At 51.1% G+C, this 22,054-nt stretch overlaps 1 protein-coding gene across 5 annotated transcripts in view; it reads left to right on the top strand.

The window, feature by feature from the left end:
- Positions 1-22,054, top strand: part of RASGRF1 (Ras protein specific guanine nucleotide releasing factor 1) — a 126,639-nt gene that overhangs the window by 75,161 nt on the left and 29,424 nt on the right. For 3 of the 5 annotated variants that reach the window (XM_017886868.1, XM_017886871.1, XM_017886870.1), the window contains exons 14-20: positions 8,929-9,186; positions 11,149-11,522; positions 13,521-13,646; positions 15,292-15,462; positions 16,354-16,460; positions 16,970-17,082; positions 19,378-19,438. In XM_017886868.1, the coding sequence (XP_017742357.1) occupies positions 8,929-9,186; positions 11,149-11,522; positions 13,521-13,646; positions 15,292-15,462; positions 16,354-16,460; positions 16,970-17,082; positions 19,378-19,438 (1,210 nt within the window). Of the gene's footprint in view, positions 1-8,928; positions 9,187-9,679; positions 10,611-11,148; positions 11,523-13,520; positions 13,647-15,291; positions 15,463-16,353; positions 16,461-16,969; positions 17,083-19,377; positions 19,439-22,054 lie in introns of those variants that run through there. The other 2 variants (XM_017886869.1, XM_017886872.1) reach the window with 2 other exon arrangements.

A 22,054-nucleotide genomic window follows, 5' to 3' on the forward strand; every position in this document is an offset into this window, starting at 1 on the left:
TTTGAGACAGAGTCTCACTGTGTCACCCAGGCTGGAGTACAGTGGCACGATCTCGGCTCACGGCAACCTCCGCCTCCCAGGTTCAAGTAATTCTTCTGCCTCAGCCTCCTGAGTAGCTGGGACTATAGGCACCTGCCACCATGCCCAGCTAATGTTTTGTATTTTTAGTAGAGACAGGGTTTCACTGTGTTAGCCAGGATGGTCTCGATCTCCTAACCATCTCGTGATCCGCCAGCCTCAGCCTCCCAAAGTGCTGGGATTACAGGCGTGAGCCATTGCCCCTGGCTCCAATTTGTAGTCTTTTATCCCTAACCCTCTTCCTACCCTTTCGCCCTGAGTCCCCAAAGTCCATTGTGTCATTCTTATGTCTTTGCATCCTCATAGCTTAGCTCCCACTTATCAGTGAGAACATATAATGTTTGGTTTTCCATTCCTGAGTTATTTCACTTAGACTAATAGTCTCCAGTCCTATCCAGGTTTCTGTGAATGCCATTAATTCCTTCATTTTTTTGGCTAAGTAGTATTCCATCTTATATATATATACATGTATACCACAATTTCTTTATCCACTCATTGATTGATGGACATTTGGGTTGGTTCCACATTTTTGTGAATTGTGCTGTTATAAACATGCGTGAGCAAGGATCTTTTTTGCCTAATGACTTCTTTTACTCTGGGCAGATACCCAGTAGTGGGATTGCTAGATCAAATGGTGGTTCCACTTTTTGTTCTTTAAAGAATCTCCACACTGATTTCCATTGTGGCTGTTCTAGTTTTCATTCCCACCAGCAGTGGAGAAGTGTTACCTTTTCACCACACCCACGTCAACATCTATTTTTTTTTTTTTTTTTTTTTTTTTTTTTTTAGTTTTCTATTATGGGGCTTTGGCTTAGTTTTGTTATGGGTCATCTGTTTTGTACATGTGGATTATTTTTGTATTTGGCTGTTTAAAATATAACATTAGGAATGAAACTTTATGTACTCTTTTTTAACAACTATTTTTCTTTTCCTAATTAAAAAATGAATACATAGAACATTTCAAAACCAGAAAAACCAAAACACAGGCTCCAGGACCACTGTGTTTGTTTGAACAATCCCCAGAGACAAGAGGGATTTAGCAGGTGTCCTACTAAATGCAGCTCTCCAAGCCCTGGGTCATGCATCCTCCCTCACCTGCATCGGGCACAATTATCTTGCAGCCACCTGCATGCCTAACCCCTCACCATACCCTCTTTCTGCCCCAACCCTGAAGCCCAGTGGCTCTCTGACCTCAGTTCCCATCTCTGAGTTCTGAGCCTGCCTTGCTCACCTGGCGCATGCTAGGACTGTGTTCCCACCTGGGCCATGTTGCTGTTGCCAGAATAATCATCTGGGTAGCCCAGGCCTCTTTGCTACTTCACATACATGCTCTGGCGAACCGCAGAGTTAATGCATTTAATGCAGAACATGATTTAATGTGTGAAATCCTTTGTTTCCACTCGCCACCAATCTGAAGTCAAGCATGATGTGAAGCGAGCCCTTTATGAACCTACTGTGTGCCGGGAGCTAGCCGAGGCAGTTTCAGGTCCACCAGGTCTTTGAGCCTCTGCACAAGTTGATAAGGAATTATTCCCCTCATGACTACATCGCTGAACAGGTGGTGGGGTACAGCAGGAAAGTCTGGCCTCGAAAGCAACAGCCCTGGTCACCAGCCCTAGCTTTGTGTGTGACTACAGACAAGTCGCTTAACCTTTCTGAGCTTGGGTTTCTCACGTTGTAAATGGGGGACATGACAATACCTACCTACCTCCTAGATCCGTTTCAATAATCCAATAAAACTCACAGCTGGAATTACCATTATATGTTTAGTGAGTATCCACTCAATTACCATTATATGTTTAGCGAGTACCCACTCATGCTCTGGAAAGGGTGCACATTGAGACAGCCAAAGGACCAGATGAACTTTGGGAGGCCAAGGCGGGTGGACCACTTCAGGTCAGGAGTCCAAGACCAGCCTGATCAACATGGTGAAACCCCATCTCTACTAAAAATACAAAAATTAGGCCTGGTGGCACATGCCTGTAATCCCAGCTACTCAGAAGGCTGAGATGGGAGAATCACTTGAGCCTAGGAGGCAGAGGTGGCATTGAGTCGAGACCTCACCACATGTATATATGTATATATGTTTTATATATATGTATATTATATATGTATATATTATATATGTATATATAATATAATATAATATAATATAATATAAGTTTATATACTATAATAATTATAATTTTATATAAATAATATAAAATTTATTTAAAATGTTATTAATTTTAATAAAATTAAAATCACCTATGAAAGAAAAAATAACAAAATTTTGAACTGTGATGGTGATAAAGTGAATGGAATGTCCAGATTAAAATGACAACTTTAAAGACCCATCTGCTACCAATCTAAAGCCTGGCTTCCTTCACAGGAGGACCAGTGAGGGGACCAGGGAAGCAGAAATGAGCAGGTGGGGTCTCTGTCCTCGGGAAATTCATCGTTTAGTGAGAGAGAGACACAGAGAGAGAGTATTAGAAAGCAGTGTAGCGCATGCTGCAGAATGGAATCTGTGTAATCCAGGTGAGGTCCAGAGGATGAGTGACAGATCTACCTGGCACAGTTAAGGATGGTTTCTTATGGAATGGGACATCAGAGCTGGCCTGGAAGGATCAGTTGGACTTTGCTAAATGACTGAGGGGGAAGGGCATTCTGGAAAGAGGGCACAGCATGAACATAGGTTCAGAGGCAAAAAAGTGCATGGTGTTTGGGGAGAGTGCAGGGTTGGGGAGAGTGACATGTCATGAAGGCAATTGTGGTCTCCAGGTACACTACCAGACAAACTATTCTAGAGGCTTTGGAATAGATTCATAGGCTAAGTTAAGATGCTTCATTTTGGGGCCTAGAGTATTGATTTTTTTTTTTTTGAGACAGGGTCTCACTGTCACCCAGGCTGGAGTGCAGTGGTGTGATCTCAGCTCACTGCAGCCTCAACCTCCTGGGCTCAAGTGTTCCTCCCACCTCAGCCTCCCAAGTAGCTAGGACTACAGGTGTGCACCACCACACCTGGCTAATGGTGTATCAATTACAAACACATAGCAAGACACCAGGGAAAGGAGATGGGATAGCTGCTGATGGAGTGAAGTTTGAACCAAGGAGCCCATGCGATGGAAAACACTTGGGCCAATGGCACAGACTTGCCCTCTCCCCGGTGTAGGGGCGAAGGCCTGGCCACAGCTGCAGCCATCAGTTCACCTGGAGAACAGCTACACCTTTCTCTGCATTTCTTGGGCAGGGGCCACAAAGGGTCAGAATAGCCATCACCAATAGGTGGCTGACTTAAGACCTAATAAATTTGAATGTCCCATATGCCCCATGAATATTAAGCATAGCATCAATATTTGGCGCCTTGTGGCTATTTAGTGCCTTTGGTCCCTCTGTCCCTTCCTGTGTTCAGCATGCAGGTGCTCTCCTTGGTATACTGTGTCTAGTGTAAGTCTTCTGTACTTAGCTTCATCTATCTTCCTTATTTATTTCTCTTACTTTTATGGCCCAATTTGACTTTCTTAAATAATATAGCGATCCATACGACGTAGTGAAAGATGGGGCTGGAGCAGTGGGCAAGGGTCAGATCACCGTAATGTGACAGGCGAGGAGTGGGGCTTTGTTCTGTAGGTGATAGAGACAAACCAGGGGAGTGGCAGGCTCCCTGCTGCTGGCCACTCTGATGGGGAGAGTGGGGAGTGGAGAGCCTAGCTGGAGAAAGGTGTAGGGATGATAGGCGGGGAGTTGGGGGTATTCCTCCCATATGTCTCCCAAAACATGCTGAGTTTCTAGTACAGTTCCCTACTCTCAGACTGTGAGTCAACAGCATCCTGATTTTGGGTTTGCAAGACAAAGGCATACACCCTATGTGGCCCAAGTACTCCCACTAGCCCCCAACATGATGCATCCAGGCCTTACCACAGCAGCTCTGTGGGTGGATGTAGCGGTCAGGGTCTCAGGTCAGCCACCAGCAACCCAAAACTGAAAAGTCTTCTTCCACCTGCCAAGCTCCTGGGGCTGAGGCTCTGCCCCAACATGTGACCTCAAGAGCAGGTAGACTCAAGGTGGGGGCACTGTCCCTGGGAAAAAAAGAAAGAGAAAGTCCTTTTCCCTTCAGGCAACGCCTGTCATTGATGCCTGGGAGACAGGAATACCACTTGGAGCATTCATCAAGAAGTGTTGGAAGATCAGAGAGAAGCAGATCTGAATTTCCAATGAGAAAATGTTCACATTCTAAGGCACTGAATACACTTTCTAGCAGGGATAGCAAGTATCTGGCACTCAAGCCAGTCATCTCCCATCCAAAGCCCCTGGCAGACATTGCTAATGGATCACAGCACTCTCTTGTGTTGAGTCTGGAAACATAGTCCTGGGCCACTGCCACCAGTCTGCCTACTTTAATGCACCCTCCCATTTTGCATACAGGGAAGCGGAAGTACAGGATAGTTCTACAGAATATTGGGGATATTGCCGGGTGTGGTGACTCTTGCCTGTAATCCTGGCACTTTGGGAGGCTGAGGCAAGCAGATCAATTGAGGTCAGGAGGTCGAGACCAGCCTGGCCAACATAGTGAAACCCCATCTCTACTAAAAATACAAAAAATTAGCCAGTCATTGTGGTGCATGCCTGTAATCCCAGCTACTCAGGAGTCTGAGGCAGGAGAGTCACTTGAGCCCCAGAGATGGAGATTGCAATGAGCCGAGATTACACCACTGCCCTCCAACCTGGGCGACAGAGTGAGTGAGACTCTGTCTCAAAAAAACAAAAAAGAGGCCAGGTGCGGTAGCTCACTCTGTAATCCCAGCACTTTGGGCGGCTAAGGTGGGCAGATCATAAGGTCAGGAGTTCCAGACCAACCTGGGCAACACAGTGAAATCCCGTCTCTACTAAAATACAAAAAATTAGCTGGGTGTGGTGGTGGGCGGCGTGGGGCCCGCCTGTTATCCCAGCTACTTGGGAGGGGCTGAGCAGGAGACATCACTTGAACCCAGGAGGCGCAGAGGTTGCAGTGACGCAAGATTGCACCACTGCACTCCAGCCTTGCGCGGGACAGGAGCAGGGGTCCATCTCAATTTTTTTTTTAAAAAAAAAAAAAAAAAAAAAAAAAAAAAAAAAAAAAAAAAAAAAAAAAAACCAGCTACTCGGGAGGCTGAGACAGGAGAATGGCTTGAACCCAAGAGGCGGAGCTTGCAGTGAGCTGAGAGCCGGCCACTGCACTCCAGCCTGGGCGGCAGAGCAAGACTCCGTTCAAAAAAAAAAAAAAAAAAAAAAAGAGTATTGGAGTTACCAGAGGCACTGGAACCAACAGTGATTGTGAGGTTTAAAACAGAAAAGGGGCTGGGCACAGTGGCTCACGCCTGTAATCCCAGCACTTTGGGAGGCCGAGGTGGGCGGATCACGAGGTCAGGAGATGGAGACCATCCTGGCTAACACATGGTGAAACCCCGTCTCTACTAAAAATACAAAAAAAAAAAATTAGCCGGGCATGGTGGTGGGCACCTGTAGTCCTAGCTACTCAGGAGGCTGAGGCAGGAGAATGGCATGAACCCGGGAGGCAGCAGAGCTTGCAGTGAGCGGAGATGGCGCCACTGCACTCCAGCCTGAGTGACAGAGTGACAGAGCGAGACTCCGTCTTAAAAAAAAAAAAAAAAAAAAACAGAGAAGGAAAGGGACAGGAAGGAGTAGAGAATGTGGGGGCTTTTCTTCACTTTCTCTTCCCCCTCCAGTAAGCAGAAGCCCACAGAAAAGGTGCTAGAAGCAAACCCTTGCCAGAGGGGTCAGATGATCCCTATTTGGATGCCAGGCCTGGGCTGGATGCTTTGGGATCCATGATATGGGAGTGGCTGTCCTCTCCCTCTGAAACATGCAGCCCAGTGGGAATGACTTGGCTTCATTTGAGAGACAGTTCCTGAGCCCCTTCAGCCTCCAGGGCTGGACGTAGCCCTTACTCGATGTTGCTGTCCCAGGCACTTCCTCCAGCCCAGTATTTCTTTTATTAGTGCTTCTTCACAGTTTCTCGCCTTCCTTTTGAGACTTTTAGTGTTGACTAAAGGAAAAATGATCAAGCTTTTAAAGAATTCAGGTTTCTTTTCTTTAGAAGCCTTCCTGAGGACTATAGACGGAGGCTGGCAGCCCGGGAGCCGCCCTTCAGGGAGGTCCTATCAGATCCCAGCACAGTGTTTCAGCCAGCTTACATGCACGTAGGGGGTTCAGCACCTGCAGAATCACATCAGACTTGCTGAGAAGTGACATTGAAGCAGAATCACATAAAGGTTTGGGCATGAGAATACATCTGGTTAGAGATGACAGAGGCATCCTCACTAATCCCATCAGACGTCATCTTATGTTTGGGAAAGGCAAGGACAAGGGTCATTTATCTTGTAGGGAGAATAGAGACTCAGGCAAGAGACCTGGGAGGCCATATGCTCTGGCCTCCTTTGTCCTCAAAGCATCTTTCCAGAGAGCTGCACATCATCACAGAGTCGGGGGCCTTGTGGAGTTATGCCATCAAGCAGAAATGAGCAGGCGTGGCTTCTCTCGTTTGCTACTTTGTCTCACAGCAGTGAGAGGTCCTCTCTCTGTCCACTGTGTGTTGCTTCCATTTTCTCTCATTTCAACCTCTTTGTCCTTCTCTGATTTCTAGGGCACTTCCACAAATGTGTTTAATAGACCACTCTGATTTTCTGATTGTCCGATCTGCCATTTCCTGAATTCATCCCAGCCTTCAATTCAGCACTCTTGTTTTTCACATCCAGGAAATCCTTCTGACATCGGATTACTCCCTCTTCATGGTTGCTTCTCGAGGTCCCATAGATGCAGTGCATATTTTCCTGCATCTTGGTGGAAACCAAATCAGGAGTCTTCTAAAACGTTTTGTGTCTTGCAGCAAAGCTAACTTAGAAGGCAGCATTTCCTCAGTTTCTTTGGAATGGTCTCTTTTTGAACTGCAGTATCCTTTCAGGCCCTGTGCTTTTCCCATATTGTTCTCATCCTAAAAAGAAATCCCCCCACCCTGCTTATTGAAGGTGCTCAATAAAGGTTGTTTGTTTATTTCAAATCCCAAGAATGCTTCCAAAGAAAAGCATTTAAGAAAGATAGTGTGAAAGGGAGGCTATGTCCATTTGCTCGCTTCCTCTGAGCACTATCTACACTCCTAGGTAGAAGATATCCTCGAAAGAACAGGTGAGCCAGGTGCAGTGGCTCACGCCTGTAATCCCAGCACTTTAGGAGGCCGAGGCAGGTGGATCAAGAGGTCAAGAGTTTGAGACCAGCCTGGCCAACATGGTGAAACCCCGTCTCTACAAAGAATACAAAAATTAGCTGGGCATGGTGGTGTGTGCCTGTAATCCCAGCTACTCGGGAGACTGAGGCAGGAGAATCACTTGAATCGTGGAGGCAGAGGCACTCCAGCCTGGGTGACAGGGCAAGACTCCATGTCCAAAAAAAAAGAAAAGAAAAGAAAAGAAAAAACTAGATAGTCTGGGCACAGTGGCTCACACCTGACATCCCAACACTTTGGGAGGCCAAGGTGGGAGGATCTCTTGAGCCCAGGAATTCAAGACCAGCCTGGGCAACATGGTGAAACCATGTCTCTACCAAAAAATACAAAAATCAGCCAGGCATAGTGGCATGCACCTGTAATCCCAGCTACTGGGAAGGGTAAGGCAGGAGGATCGCTTGAGCCCAAGAGGGCAAGGCTGCAGTGAGCCGGGATTGCACCACCTCACTGCACTCCAGCCTGGGCAAATGAGACCTTGTCTCATTAAAAAAAAAACAAAAAACAAAAACTAGATACAGCCAACAGTATGTAATAAGGACAAACAAAAAATAAAGAAGTAAATAAAAAGTAATGAGCACTATATTTGATTCTAAGATTCTTGGTAGTCAAAACAAAAAGTAAAACATGATGACAAAGACAATGTCCAAAAAAATGAAAACCCACAGTTGCTCAAGAGTCCTGATAGCTCCCATTGGATGACCAATAAAACACGATTCCAGTGGTTGAACCACCAGAGGGCGCTGTGTGGTACAGCAGCCTTCAGGGCCACTGATTCCCACTACGCCCTGTAGCGGCTGCTGACCTCAAGTTCACAAGCAGCTGAAACAAGACCCCTGCAAGTTCACACCCATCTCAGCCCCTTTGTCCTCACATCTTGGCAGCTGCTAGCAGATCGAATAGACCACATTTTGTTTTTCCACATATCAGCTGATGGACACCTGGGTGGTTTCCACTTTGGGGCGGGCTATTATGAATAATGCTGCTAAGAACGTTCATGTACACATTTTTTTTTTTTTTTGAGGCACAGTCTTGCTGTGTCACCCAGGCTGGAGGACAGTGTCACAGTCTCGGCTCACTGCAACCTCCATCTCCCGGGTTCAAGCGATTCTTGTGCCTCAGCCTCCTGAGTAACTGGTATTACAGGCATGCGCCACCACACCTAGCTAACTTTTGTATTTTTACCAGAGACAGAGTTTTGCCATGTTGACCAGGCTGGTCTCGAACTCCTGACCTCAAGTGATCCTCCCACCTCAGCCTCCCAAAGTGCTGGGATTACAGGCGTGAGCCACTGCACCCCATTCACGTACACATTTGTGTGAACAGAGTTCCTTGTATCTTGTGAACTCAACAACACGTTTTTAAGTTTGTAACATTCCTCCTGTACTTCTAGGGGTTTTATAATGGAGGGTTTTAGGATATTGGAAAACGAAGTTGTACTCCTCCTTCAATGTCATCCTTCCCAAGCTTGTTCTCTTAATAAGACCGTCCTGGGCTGTCAGTGTGTGGGGGAAGCAGTGATGAGCAGGCCTGGTGGATACCATTCAGATGCCTTTAGACCCATGTCACCTGCGTCCTTCCTCCCCTCTCAGGTCTGACGCATCCTTATATTGTGATGATGTTGACATTCGCTTCAGCAAAACCATGAACTCCTGCAAAGTGCTTCAGATCCGCTACGCCAGCGTGGAGCGGCTGCTGGAGAGGCTGACAGACCTGCGCTTCCTGAGCATCGACTTCCTCAACACCTTCCTGCACTCCTACCGGGTCTTCACCACCGCCGTCGTGGTCCTGGACAAGCTCATTACCATCTACAAGAAGCCCATCAGTGCCATCCCTGCCAGGTGGCTGAGGTGCCCTATCCTCCTATGCCCACAGAGCTTCCAAGTCTTGGAGGAAAACTGGGCTTGCACAGGGTCGGGGGGTGACCTGGAAGGTCCCTGGGGGTGCAGCAGTAACATGTGCTGGGGAGCTGTGTGATGCTCACTGCCACTGCCCCCTCTCCCCTGGAACCAAGCTTCCCTCTGCAGAGAGGCAGGGATAGCTCACCTGTCTGGTGCTACTGCTCAGTCTCAGCTTCTTCCATCTCCACCTGCAGGGATCCTGGGGTGTGAAGGGTGCTCTCACCTCTTAGCCCCACTCCTGGAAGCACAGGGTCCCACCCTCATAAAAGGACAGTGCTTCCTTTGGTGAAAAAAGAGAAAGGAAATGAGGGGAGGGAGGACAGAAGGAGAGAGGGAGAGGGAAAAAGAAAAATAAAGGGAGAGAGGGAGGAAGGAAGAAAGGAAGAGAGAAGGGAATCTTACTCCTGCTCTGCTTGGGCCACCTCCTACTCTGAGAAACGATGGAGCCCTTTTTGGCCTAATTGGAGTGAGTCAACATAAGGAATGCCGGCCACCTTAGCCTTGGCTTCCCAAGAGACATGGAGCAATGAAGGACTTGGTCAAGGCTGCCCAACAGTAGGTCAAGTTCAGGGATTGGTTCAGGCCCCTGATGGGCCTCACTGCTCCAGGAGGAGCCCATCCAGGAATGGTAGGTGATTATCTTTTCTGAGAGGCCACCTGCCCAGATCCCAGTTGTGGACAGCCCATCCCAGCCCTCAGAGGCTCAGAGGTTCTCTGAGTGCCCCAGCCCAAAACACCCTAGGCAAGACATGAAGCCAGAGCCTCAGCTCTAGGGCTGCCTGGAGCAGAGCTCCTGAATCACACTGGCTCCCCAGGGCTCCCCAGGAACCTCACCATTCCTCCCCCAACCCACACCTCTGCTGCCAGAGCAATGCAATGACCCAGAATACACCCATTCCCTCTTTTGCTCTCTCCTCCTACCCCCACCTCAGGACTCACTGGGGCAGGGCACATCTTGCCTCTCTGCCATGAACTTCTGACACCTCAATGATCCGCTTCCCAGGGCTCTGAGAAAGCAGAAGAAAACATCCTATCCAGGATGGATTTACCCTAAAAGTCACCGAGATCATTCCCAGGGGCCCAGCAGCAGTGCCCTGCAGAACAAAGAGGCTGGTTCAGAGACTGCTCTCAGCCCTGTGGCCTTGGCTGAGTCCCTTAACCTCTCTGAGCCTCAGTTTCCTGCCTATGACATTCCTACAGTTATCCTGTAGGACTAAGAGTGCCTACGTTCTGAGGCAACAGTGAGGGTTAAGAGAGAAATCCTATCCTGTGCGCAACGTGGAGCAGACAGCCTTGATGAAACAAGCTATGATTGTTCTGGATGTGTAACCTGTTTCCAGCCTGGCCTGAAGTGGGACCCTGTCATGAGGATAGCAGGGGACACTTTCAGCTTCCCATCCCCCTAAGTTTGCATATAGGGCCACTCAAGCCTCATGGCAGGTGGAAAGGACCCTGGGTTTAGAGTAGGAGGCATCAGATGAGTCATTTCCTGCCTCTGAGCCTCAGCTTCCTCATTCCACAAACCACGCCTGAGGACCTCTCTAAAGATGAGGCCAGAATATGTAGGCGGGAGCAGGCCCTGTGTGGGATGGAGGGGGTTTTGCACAGCCTGCAGGTCAGGGGACCCTTAGCACTTCAGGTCAGATGCTGCAGCTGCTGCCCTGAGTGGGTGGGGGACGGAGCATAGAAGCTCCATATCCTCTGCCCAAACCATCCAGAGCAGGACCCTTGGCCCCAGGCCATTTAATCACATTGTCCCTGCTCAGATCAGCTCAGGCTTCGGTTTCAGGGATCATGAGAATGATGGAGCCATTGCTGCCACTCCGAACCCCGCTGGAGACAGCCCCCAGGCCTAGGAGGGCAGGCAGGCCTACGCTGTCATTTTCACCCCCACCCCCGCCCTCCCAACAGGTCGCTGGAGCTTCTGTTTGCCAGTGGCCAGAACAACAAGCTTCTGTACGGTGACCCCCCCAAGTCCCCGCGCGCCACCCGCAAGTTCTCCTCGCCACCACCTCTGTCCATCACCAAGACATCATCGCCAAGCCGCCGGCGGAAGCTCTCCCTGAACATCCCCATTATCACCGGCGGCAAGGCCCTGGACCTGGCCGCCCTCAGCTGCAGCTCCAATGGCTACACCAGCATGTACTCGGCCATGTCGCCCTTCAGCAAGGCCACACTGGACACCAGCAAGCTCTATGTGTCCAGCAGCTTCACCAACAAGATTCCAGATGAGGGCGATACGACCCCTGAGAAGCCCGAAGACCCTTCGGTGCTCAGCAAGCAGAGTGAGTGGCCATTGCCGTCGGAGCTGCCCCCCAGCCTCCCAGCCCCACTGAGGCTCAGCCTGGCCCAACAAGGCCTCAGGGCTGCTCTTCCTGCTCCCATGGGGAAGGAACGGAGAGGCTGGGGGTCCCACCAGGCAGATCGTGGAGGCAGCACAGAGTCTGCGCGGTGCAGAGAGGTAGCCCTATGAGGGAGCCTAGGCTGCGGGGGGAGGCAGGCAGAAATTCCCAGGGCATCACCACACTTTAGATGAGTGTCAGTTCCCATCATGAGCAATTTAGGCATCCCTCTGCCCTGACCACAGCATCCTGCGGCATCCCTGTGTTTGTCCATGTCTGCAGAGGACGGGGCCTGGGCCAGGACCATTCAGGGCCCAGGAGAGAAGAGGTCGTCAGCAGCTCCTGCCCCCTGGGATTCAGTCTGGCTGAGGACTCAGACCAGACACTGAAATGTGGACACCTGATATGAATGGCGTGTGTTAGGGGGATGCTCGAGGGACACAGAGGTTGGGGTGAGAACACCATTGGGGGTGTCATAGAAGGATTCCTGGAAGAACTGTTCGATCTTGATTTTTACCAAGAGGAAAGAACATTCTAGACCATGGGAACAGGATGGGAATGACTGAGGAGCAAAAAAAGAAAGGCCTTGTGTGTTTCGGGGACAGCTGGATGCCAGGCAGACCTGAAATGCTGGGTGTGAGACAGAGGCTGGAGATAATTCCAGGACAGGCTGGAGATAATTCCAGGACAGGTTGGAGCCTCCCTACTCTCACGGTTTTTCCTGACCGTTCTAAAAGTGTTAGGCCTGGTTCTGTTTTAGATCTGATCAGGCCACATCTTGGGTGCCACCAGCGTTGTCTTGGTTAGCACATGAGAGCATGTGCACACACCCACGTGCAAACCAGGGCTGGTCAGATGCCCCAGGCTTTGAGGAGAAGGCCTTTGAAGAGGGAAGGATTTCTCTCCTCTAAGCTGTCAAGAGGGAAGGCAGAGGGCACCCCAGCAGAGGGCACAGCTGGGGTGAGATAAAGCCTCCACCAGGCTCCTTACCAAGTAACACTCACTGTGGCACATGCAGTTAATGGGTGGTGTGTGCAACTGAAAGTCAGTAACCAAGGAAATGGCCTACCAGAAATTTTATAATTTCACATTCTGAAATGTAACGCAAGGCAGTCCTGAGAAATTATCTTGTACCAGGCTTCTTGGTTGATGATCCAGGAGCCCATGAACCTAATTGTGTGCCAAACAGTGTGTGTGTGTGTGTGTGTATGTGTATGTGTATTTATGTATGTATAAATACGTGTGTGCATGTGTGTGCGTGTGGACATTATTGTCTAAAGAGAAGACCTGTGGCTTTTTTGGGTTCTCAAGGTCAGATGCAACTACATCCACTTTCTATGTGGGAAAACTGAGGCCCAGAGCAGTTAAGAGTTTCTGACCAAGACGTCACTGTGCCAGACCTAGGCTTTTAATATAATTCATCAGCTTCCCCAGGGTGTGTGGACCATGAGTCTCCCAAGATTAGGAAGCCTCTATAATTAATTGTCCGAGACAGGACATTTTTTAAGAGTGACCAGGGGCATGGGGCAATAGGTAAAAAGCAGAGGAAAACTGGAGCAGATGGTCACCTTAACTAAGAAGCTTCGCCAAAAAAAAGAGAGGCCCTCACCTGGAACTTGTTAGAAATGCAGACTCTCAGGCCCCACCTGAGACCCCTGATCTTGTCAGAATTTGCATTCTGACAAGATCCCCGGGTGTGTCTGGTAAGGTTTGAGAAGCCCTGGCAGAGCAAAAGCCATCTTGGAGATTGACGGTGCTCGTTAGCAAGAGAAAGGTTCTGATAAGTCCTGTGGGAAACAAAGCTGTTAAACTGTCTCCAGCAGCTGTATCGCAAGCTTACTCTGTTTTGCTTCAGTAAATTATAGACATAATTTTAAAAACATATTTAAATTTTAAAATTAAAATTGAGAAAAGTAAAATTATTTATTTCTTTTCTCCCAGGCTCAGAAGTGTCCATGAGAGAGGAGTCAGATATTGATCAAAACCAGAGTGATGATGGTGATACTGAAACATCACCAACTAAATCTCCAACAACACCCAAATCAGTCAAAAGCAAAAATTCTTCAGGTACAATGCACCAGTTCAAAACCACAAATAGATTTCCAGTTTGGGAGAGGGCAGCAGGTCAAGTCGAGTCCAGGCAAGTGGGTGTCATCCCTTATGCTTTATGAGTGGCTCCTAGGAGCAGTAACTTTTCTGATGTTTCATGACCCACCCGCCCCACCCCGGGGGAAGGGGCTGTGGGCATTAGAACATTGGCTGGGTAGATCCTGCTCTTCAACTCAACCAAGTCACTCTCCCAACTTCAAACAAGATTGCCTTGAGCCCACCCAGCACAGGTGGGCAGGGAAGCTCAGCATCTAGGGCTCATTCATGGAAGATCCTGATTCAGAAGGTGCTTCCTGAACTGCGTGTCAGGCTCTGCGCAGGCGCCTTTCATCATCTTGACAACCTTGCAGAAAGGCCAGGTTTTTCAAATCAGGAGAAAGACTCCAAGAGGTGGTGGCATTGCTCACCTGCAGTCTCAGACTCCTGATCCTGAAGGGCCCTTGAGAAGCAGTCTTGGTCTCTGGTTTTCATAAAGCCCTTTCCCCTATACAAGGGGGTTGTGAGATACCCAATGGTGAGAGAGAGCTCCAAGGGGACCCACCTCCCAGGCAGCCCCTCCTCACACAGCTTTCTCCAATGCCCCTGCTCTCACGTGCAAAGGGCAGCCTGCAGCCTGAGCTCCCCACTATCCAGGCCTTCAAAAGAAACCCGATAGGTAACGGGGTCATCGAACTTTAGAGAGAAACTGCCCAAACGCACTGTAGCCCTGCCACAGCTGCTCAGACACACAGAAACAGAGCCTATGGAGAGCCAAATTTCAGAAATAAGCTTTGAGTCCTTAAAATAAATCATCTGTGCCTCACAGCATAAATCTGCTATTTTGTCTTAGTCTGGATTGCTTTCCAGAGACAAGATGAAACCAAAGGTTTCAGGAGTAGGCTTCTCCTGTCATTACTACTAAAAATTATTATTATTCTTATTACTAATAGCAATGATATTCCATAGCATTTATATAGCTTTTCACCTAATACAAAGTATTTTCATCTATATTATCGCCTTTAATCTTTATATCCACCTTTTGAAGCTTTATCCCTGTTATTCAAAGGAGATTGCTGAAACCCAGAGAGGCTAAATAACTTAGCCAAGGTCACACAGCTAGTAGGGGATAAGGGAGAATTTCAACTTAGGTGACTGGACTCCAAGAGCCATCTTCTCTCCATCCCACTGTGCCCATGAGCCCATCAGTATGAATTGTTACGGATGTCAGACATTGAACAGGTTATGTGTTAATCCCAAGTAGACTGAGAGAGTAAGAAAACTCATGATGCTGCCCTCAGGCAGGCCCGTGCCCAGCTGGACCTGAGATGTGAAGGGGTTGAGAGCTGCAGAAAGATGGAAGGGGTGACTGGAGACCTTCTTCAGAAGCAGGAGGGTGCTCCCCATCCTGGGGCAGCCCTAAGGGTGTTGTGGTGTGACTCTCCCCAGAGATTCTAACACAGAGAGACCCACACACACAAACCAGCACCACCCAACATGCCCTCGTACCCTGAAGACACAGCCTGCTGGCTCTTGACGCTGGTCTAGCCTCAGGACCCCTGGTTTTCTAACAGCCTGAGGAGTTGGGACTGGAGACAGCTGAGGGTTCGTTCCCTCCTCTCTGCAGAGTTCCCGCTCTTTTCCTATAACAATGGAGTCGTCATGACCTCCTGTCGCGAACTGGACAATAACCGCAGTGCCTTGTCGGCTGCCTCCGCCTTTGCCATAGCAACCGCGGGGGCCAACGAGGGCACCCCAAACAAGGAGAAGTACCGGAGGATGTCCTTAGCCAGTGCAGGTATGTGGGGTGGTCTCCGCTCACAGGGTCCTCCCCATGGTCAACCCCAATGGCAGGTGATAACCAGCATGGTCCCAGGGACTTGTTCTGCTGTGGGTGTTTAAGGTGTGCTGCTGAAGGCACAGGTGGGTCCTGTTAAATTGCTTCAATTGATTACATTCACTCACTGGACACGAAGCTTCCTGAATCATTATTTTGACTTGGGCACCGCCTTCCACTTATGGAGGTGTGGGGTCACAATCCCCACCTCTCTGCACTGGTTGGGGCTCTGCACACACCCAGGGCCTGAACCCCACACCTAGAGCCAGGGCCACTGCACATCTAGGGCACAGCCTGCCCTGCACCCTCCTCTTCCAGCTCCCAACTGAATACCATCCATCCCACCCCCAAACTTCCACCCTGCAGGCATTTGCTAGTGCTGACCCTCCTGCCTGGAGGCCCCTTTCTTCCCACCCATCGCCCTTTGCTACTTGGCCAACTTCTACTCAACGTAAAGCCCATTGCCCGTGGGAACCTCTGTTCCCCCATGCTCCCACCTCCCACTTCTGCAGCCTTGGTCCTGCAGCAGAGACTGGAATAGGGGCCCCCATGAGCTCTGGTCCCTGGGGAGGGCCTGCATGGCTCTGTCTTGGGAGGCTGCCTGAACCTTCCAGCAGCTCTTGAAAGATGGAGAGGTCTAGAAGAGGCTGGGCATGCATGGACCATGTCCACTGAGAAGCCATGACATCTGTGCTATTGGTCAGACACTGGTTGTTAAATATGTTATTATCCCTCTGCCCATGACCCTCTCAGGCCAGCTCAGCCAGATCCAAGAGGCAAATCCAGACTAGTGTCAAGCTCTGTTTCTTGTCCTCACCTGTCCTCTCTCCCCTCTGCCACGCATGCTGCCAGGGTTTCCCCCAGACCAAAGGAATGGAGACAAGGAGTTTGTGATCCGCAGAGCAGCCACCAATCGTGTCTTGAATGTGCTCCGCCACTGGGTGTCCAAGCACTCTCAGGTGGGTGGGAGCCCTCCCTGGGCAGGCTGCTGGGGACCACCAGGCAATGGCCCCAGGAACCAGCTGCCTTCCAAAAGCAGCTGCGGGCAGAGTGAGCTGATGGCTGGCAGTGGGGCAGCAGGAGGGAGGGAGATCAAGTGTGCCACCCTGATGTTCCCAGAGGACTGCTCAGATTCCCTAGGAGGGAACCAAGGACAAGGAAGGGACAATGAGCCTCTGTCTATCCACCCTGCCTGTAGCAGGGGTACAGGTAGGTTTGTGCCTCGCTGGCCCGGGGTGCAGCCAGCTGAAGGATGGGCTTTGGTCTGGCCCCAGTGCCTTTATCTAAGATTTTCTAGGCCTGGAGAGCCTCTCATGCCCTGCCAGGAAGCCAGCAGAAAGGAAATGAGGCAGGTCAGCCTGCCCTGGGCAGAATAGAAACTGGAGCTCCCTCCTCTGGCCTGGGCCCAGACCACTTCAGGGCAGCTCAAAAACAGTAACCAGAGCCACCCATCATGCCTTCCCGGCAGGACTTTGAAACCAACGATGAGCTCAAATGCAAGGTGATCGGCTTCCTGGAAGAAGTCATGCACGACCCGGAGCTCCTGACCCAGGAGCGGAAGGCTGCAGCCAACATCATCAGGTAAAGGCAGTACCTGGTTCCTGGCTCAGGACTGCCTGCTGGGACAGGAGCCCTGCCTTCTGCCTCCATGTGGGCTGGTCAGAGGCCAGGGAGGTGAAGAGCGCCCTTGTCAAGGACAGCCCCAAGTAGGAGTGCTGGGGTAGAGGTGAGCTCTTGGGGACAGGCTCAAGCCTGGGTAGTCCATTTGTCCTTCTTTCCTCTCTCCCCACCCTGTGCCAGACCTTGATCTCTTCGAAGCAAGAACCCAGCACACTTCTGCATGTGTGTCCACAGCTGCTAACCCCTGTCTAGCCTGTGCCATCCAATATGGTAGGCGCTAGCTACACAAGGCTATTTAAATCTTTTGTGTGTGTGTGTGTGTGTGTGCTCTTGTCGCCCAGGCTGGAATGTAGTGGCACGATCTTGGCTCATTGCAACCTCCACCTCCCAGGTTCAAGCAATTCTCCTGCCTCAGCCTCCCCAGTAGCTGGGATTATAGGCGCCTGTCATCACGCCCAGCTAACTTTTTTATTATTATTATTTTTAGTAGAGACAGGGTTTTACCATGTTGGCCAGGCTGGTCTCGATCTCCCGACCTCAGGCAATCCGCCCGCCTCGGCCCCCCAAAGTGCTGGGATTACAGGCATGAGCCACCGTGCCCAGCCTTGGCTATTTAAATCTTAATGAAAGTTAAATAAAATTTAAAGTTCAGCTCCTCAATGACATGAGCCCAGCAGCCTCAGCTTCACCCCTGACATGTGGCTAGCAGCCCCTACATTGGACAGTACAGGGTGTAGGACGCTGCCATCACTGCAGAGATCTATTAAACAGTGCTGGCAAGGCCTGATTTGTAGGTGCTCAGGGAGTGCCTGTTGAATTGAATTCAGTTCAGTTGTTTATCCTCAAACCCATGCTTGTCCTTTCCTGGCGGAGGTCAGGGTCAGGCAGCCCCATGTCTGAGCTGGCTCAGCCAGTGACTCATGTGAACTGGGCAAGGCCCCTCTCTGAGCCTCATCCATAAAATGGGTGAATAACACCCACTTCAAGGCTGGGGTGAGATCACAGGTGTCACTTCTACAAGCTGTTCAGTGGGTGGCGGGCACCTACCGACTCAGCCTGTCTGCTCCCAGCCCAGCCCAGGTGTGAGGGCTTGGGCCCTGGCCTTTCCTCCTCACCTCTTGCCTGGCCTCAGCCTCCCCAGACTTTCCACCAAGTCCTGCCTGTGACCAGAGTGCCCAGTCTTCCTCCCCAGCCAGGCCGTCGAGGCCCCATGCTGGGGCCCATTCTTCCCTCAGGCTCACAGTCCTAAAATCTCTTTCAGACCTCCCCATCTTCAGTACAGAGGCCAGAGTGTGTGCGCGCACACACACACGCACGCGCGCATGCACATGCACACAACCACTGCTCACATCCTCCCAGGAGGCCTTAGGAGTATGTGGAGCCCCCCACCGAGCATATTGATCAAAGCCACCCTCGGAGGGGAGCCTGTTCCCTGGGTGCGATGAAAGAGCAAGCTCTGGAGTTGGCTGCCCTGGTTTGGAGCATAGGCCCACCATGCTCCAGCTGCAGGACCCCAGGTGAGGCAGTTCCCTGAGGGGCCATTTCCTCAGCTGTAAGATATACACGACAATGCCTTCTGCCAGGCTGATCCAGAGAGCCACTCCCTGCAGCTCCAGCAGGCCTGCAGACCCGACTGTCCCCATGCAGCACAGGCCTGGTTCTCCAGCGTCCGCAGCCTCCGTTGGCACTCACCAGCTGTGACTCTGAGGCCATCACTGTGAGCGTGAGGCACTTTGGCCTGACTTTGAGACTCCACCCTTATTCCCCACCATGGGTATCACTCTCCTCTGCAATCCCAAATCCATCCTTGCAGTCCTTCCTTTGGGCCTGTGGCTGCCATACTGCTGCCTCCCCACTCCCTGTGCTTCCTTCCTCTCATGCATCCCGTCATCCATGTGCTCGCAGGAGTGCCTGCTGAATGTCCAGTCCTATGCTGGCACCAGAGCTATGGGGCTGAATCAGATACAGTCCCTCCCTCAAGGGCTCCCTGTCTGAGGTGGCAGAAAGGCCATTCCCACCCAATCAGATGCAGAAAGCCCAGGGACTGAGAGGGCCCCAGAAGGGGACCTCCCACAGCCAGGAGGGTCAGGACCATCAGGAAGAAGAGAGTGAAGAACGAAGAGGAAAGGGTGCTCCTGGCAATGGGGATGACGAGGACAGGGGCGTAAGAGCAGAGGCCATGTGGGGCTGCCTGAGCTGGGGAGGGGCTGCAGAGGAGTGAAGTGGGGCTCACCATGCCTTCTCATTCCTGCCTAGGACTCTGACCCAGGAGGACCCAGGTGACAACCAGATCACGCTGGAGGAGATCACGCAGATGGTGAGCCGGGCCCACCCTCTTGCTTTCCAAGACTTTCCTCCCCGTCCTCCTGCCCAGGACCCCTGACCCAGCACAGGCATCACCTGTATTCATTTTCTGTGGCTGTTGTGAAAAAATACCACAAACTGGGTGGCTTAAATAAACAGGAATGGGCTGAGCACGGTGGCTCACACCTGTAATCCCAGCACTTTGGGAGGCCGAGGTGGGCAGATCACCTGAGGTCAGGAGGTGGAGACCAGCCTGGCCAGCATGGTGAAACCCCATTAATACTAAAAATACAAAAATTAGCCAGATGTGGTGGCAGGTTCCTGTAACCCCAGCTACCCAGGAGACTGAGGTGGGAGAATCGCTTAAACCCGGGAGGCGGAGGTTGCAGTGAGCCGAGATCACCCACTGCACACTCCAGCCTAGGGAACAGAGGGAGACTCCGTCTCATTTAAAAAAAAAAAAAAAAAAATTATTCTCTCATAGTTCTGGTCTGAAATTAAGATGTGAGAGGGAGGCCAGGCACGGTGGCTCATACCTGTAATCCTAGCACTTTGGGAGGCCGAGGTGGGCAGATCACTTAAGGTCAGGAGTTCAAGATCAGCCTGGGCAACATGGTGAAACCCCATCTCTACCAAAAATACAAAAAATTACCCAGGCATGGTGGCGCATAACTGTGATCCCAGCTACTTGGGAGGTTGAAGTGGGAAGACTGCTTGAGCGTAGGAGGCAGAGGTTGCAGTGAATTGAGATCGAGCCACTGCACTCCAGCCTGGGTGACAGAGTGAGACCCCCATCTAAAAAAAAAAAAAAAAAAAAAGATGTTGGAAGAGTCGTGCTCCCTCCGAAGGCTCTAGGGGAGGCCCTAGTGGCAGTGTAAGAGCTGGTCTTCACACCCAGGTCTGGCTGACTCCAGAGTGACAACTCTTCCTCATTCCGTCTACCACACTGCCTCATCCCCAGAAGTCAGGCTGCAGCTCACCACCTGCCCAGAAATGATGGGACCCCAGAGAGAGAGCTGTGCTTACCACAAACAAATCCAAGCTCATAGTGGCATTCCACAAGGAGTAAGGGAATGATGGTCTTGTGCACTTCCAGTGTCCTGCTACAGCCCACTTTTTTCCAAGTCAATGCTATGCACCCCAGAATACCATCACAAGCCACCCCAGAGCCCTTGGCCCCTGCATCACAGCAGCCAGGGATGCTCAAGACAGACTCACTTTGACCACACCACCCCCACCAGAGGCAGAGATTGCGCCATGCTGGCTCAGCCCCTTGCTGGCTGAGTGACCTTCAGTCTGTTGGAAGTAGCCAGCGTGAGGACTTGGGACTCTAGGCTCTGGGCCCCTGCTGCCCCCACCCCTCCCATGTTGCCTTCCTGGTTCCTGGAAGTGGTGCGGGCACCTATGAAGCTGTAAGCACTCTGCCCACACTCCGCCCCCAGAGCAGCGCTGCAGGGCTGGGCCCCCAGGAACCCACACGTGCTCCTCAGGCAGGGAGGTTGACGGTGCCCAGACCCTACTTCCTCCAGACTGACCCTTTGGGGCCAGAATGCTGGGTAAACCCCAGGACAGAAGTGCTCCTCTTGGCAGCTGAAGGGAAGCTGACTGTACTCTGCTCCTGTTTCCCAAAAGGGGCCCACCTGGAATGTTTACCTCTCAAGAGCATGAGGGCCCCTTGTTCCTTCGTGAACAGCCTGAGGTTCTTCCAGAACTAACAGCCGCTAAGCTGCCCGTTCTTGTCACCAGAGCCCGTGTGGGGCAGATCTGGGTTGAGAGGACCCCGCGGCCTCACTAGAGACAGCAAGGATTTTCAAAAGCCTGTAAAAGGTGGAGGAAGTTGTCAGTTTTGACGTCCACTTCCAGGGTCACCCTGTTTCCCAGGCCACCCCAGAAGGGAGCAGAAGGAGCCAACTAACCCACCTTGGCCAGAACGCCTCTTCTGGCCACTGGTACTGGTGCAGGCCTCTGGGCCCCACAGTGCCTGGGCCTCTGGACCATAAGCCACCCAGCTCCTTGAGCTTACCCTTGGCCCTATCAGTTCAGCCCAACCCCAGGGCACCAGACAGTACCCTCAGATGGGAAGGTGGCTGGGCTGCCCACCTGTATTTATTCACTCAGCTGCTTCAGAAGCTGAGGGTCCCCTCCCTGTGAGCACACAGGGGATCCCCTGCCTGGGTCCTCTCACTACAACCTGGCATCCCAGTGGCCCTGCCACTCTCCTCTCCACGTCCCCAAAGACTTCATGTCCTCCAACATCCATACTCCTGCACCTTGGTTTCTGTACACACCCCTCCCTGCCCAGGGCAGCCCTGCCAGGAAAAACTCACCGACAGCCACCACACACACACACCACACACACCAAACACACACCACACACACACTACACACACACACACCCAGCAAACACACACACCACACACACCAAACACACACCACACACACACTACACACACACACACCCAGCAAACACACATACCACACACACCACACATACACTACACACACCAAACACACACCACACACATACACTACACACACCACACATACCCGACACCCCCCAAACACGCCCCACACACACCAAACCCACCACACACACTCTACACCCACACACACTCAGCAAACACACAGA

This window comes from Rhinopithecus bieti, unplaced genomic scaffold, assembly GCF_001698545.2.
Source record: "Rhinopithecus bieti isolate Rb0 unplaced genomic scaffold, ASM169854v2 scaffold_15087, whole genome shotgun sequence".
Taxonomy (NCBI): domain Eukaryota; kingdom Metazoa; phylum Chordata; class Mammalia; order Primates; family Cercopithecidae; genus Rhinopithecus; species Rhinopithecus bieti.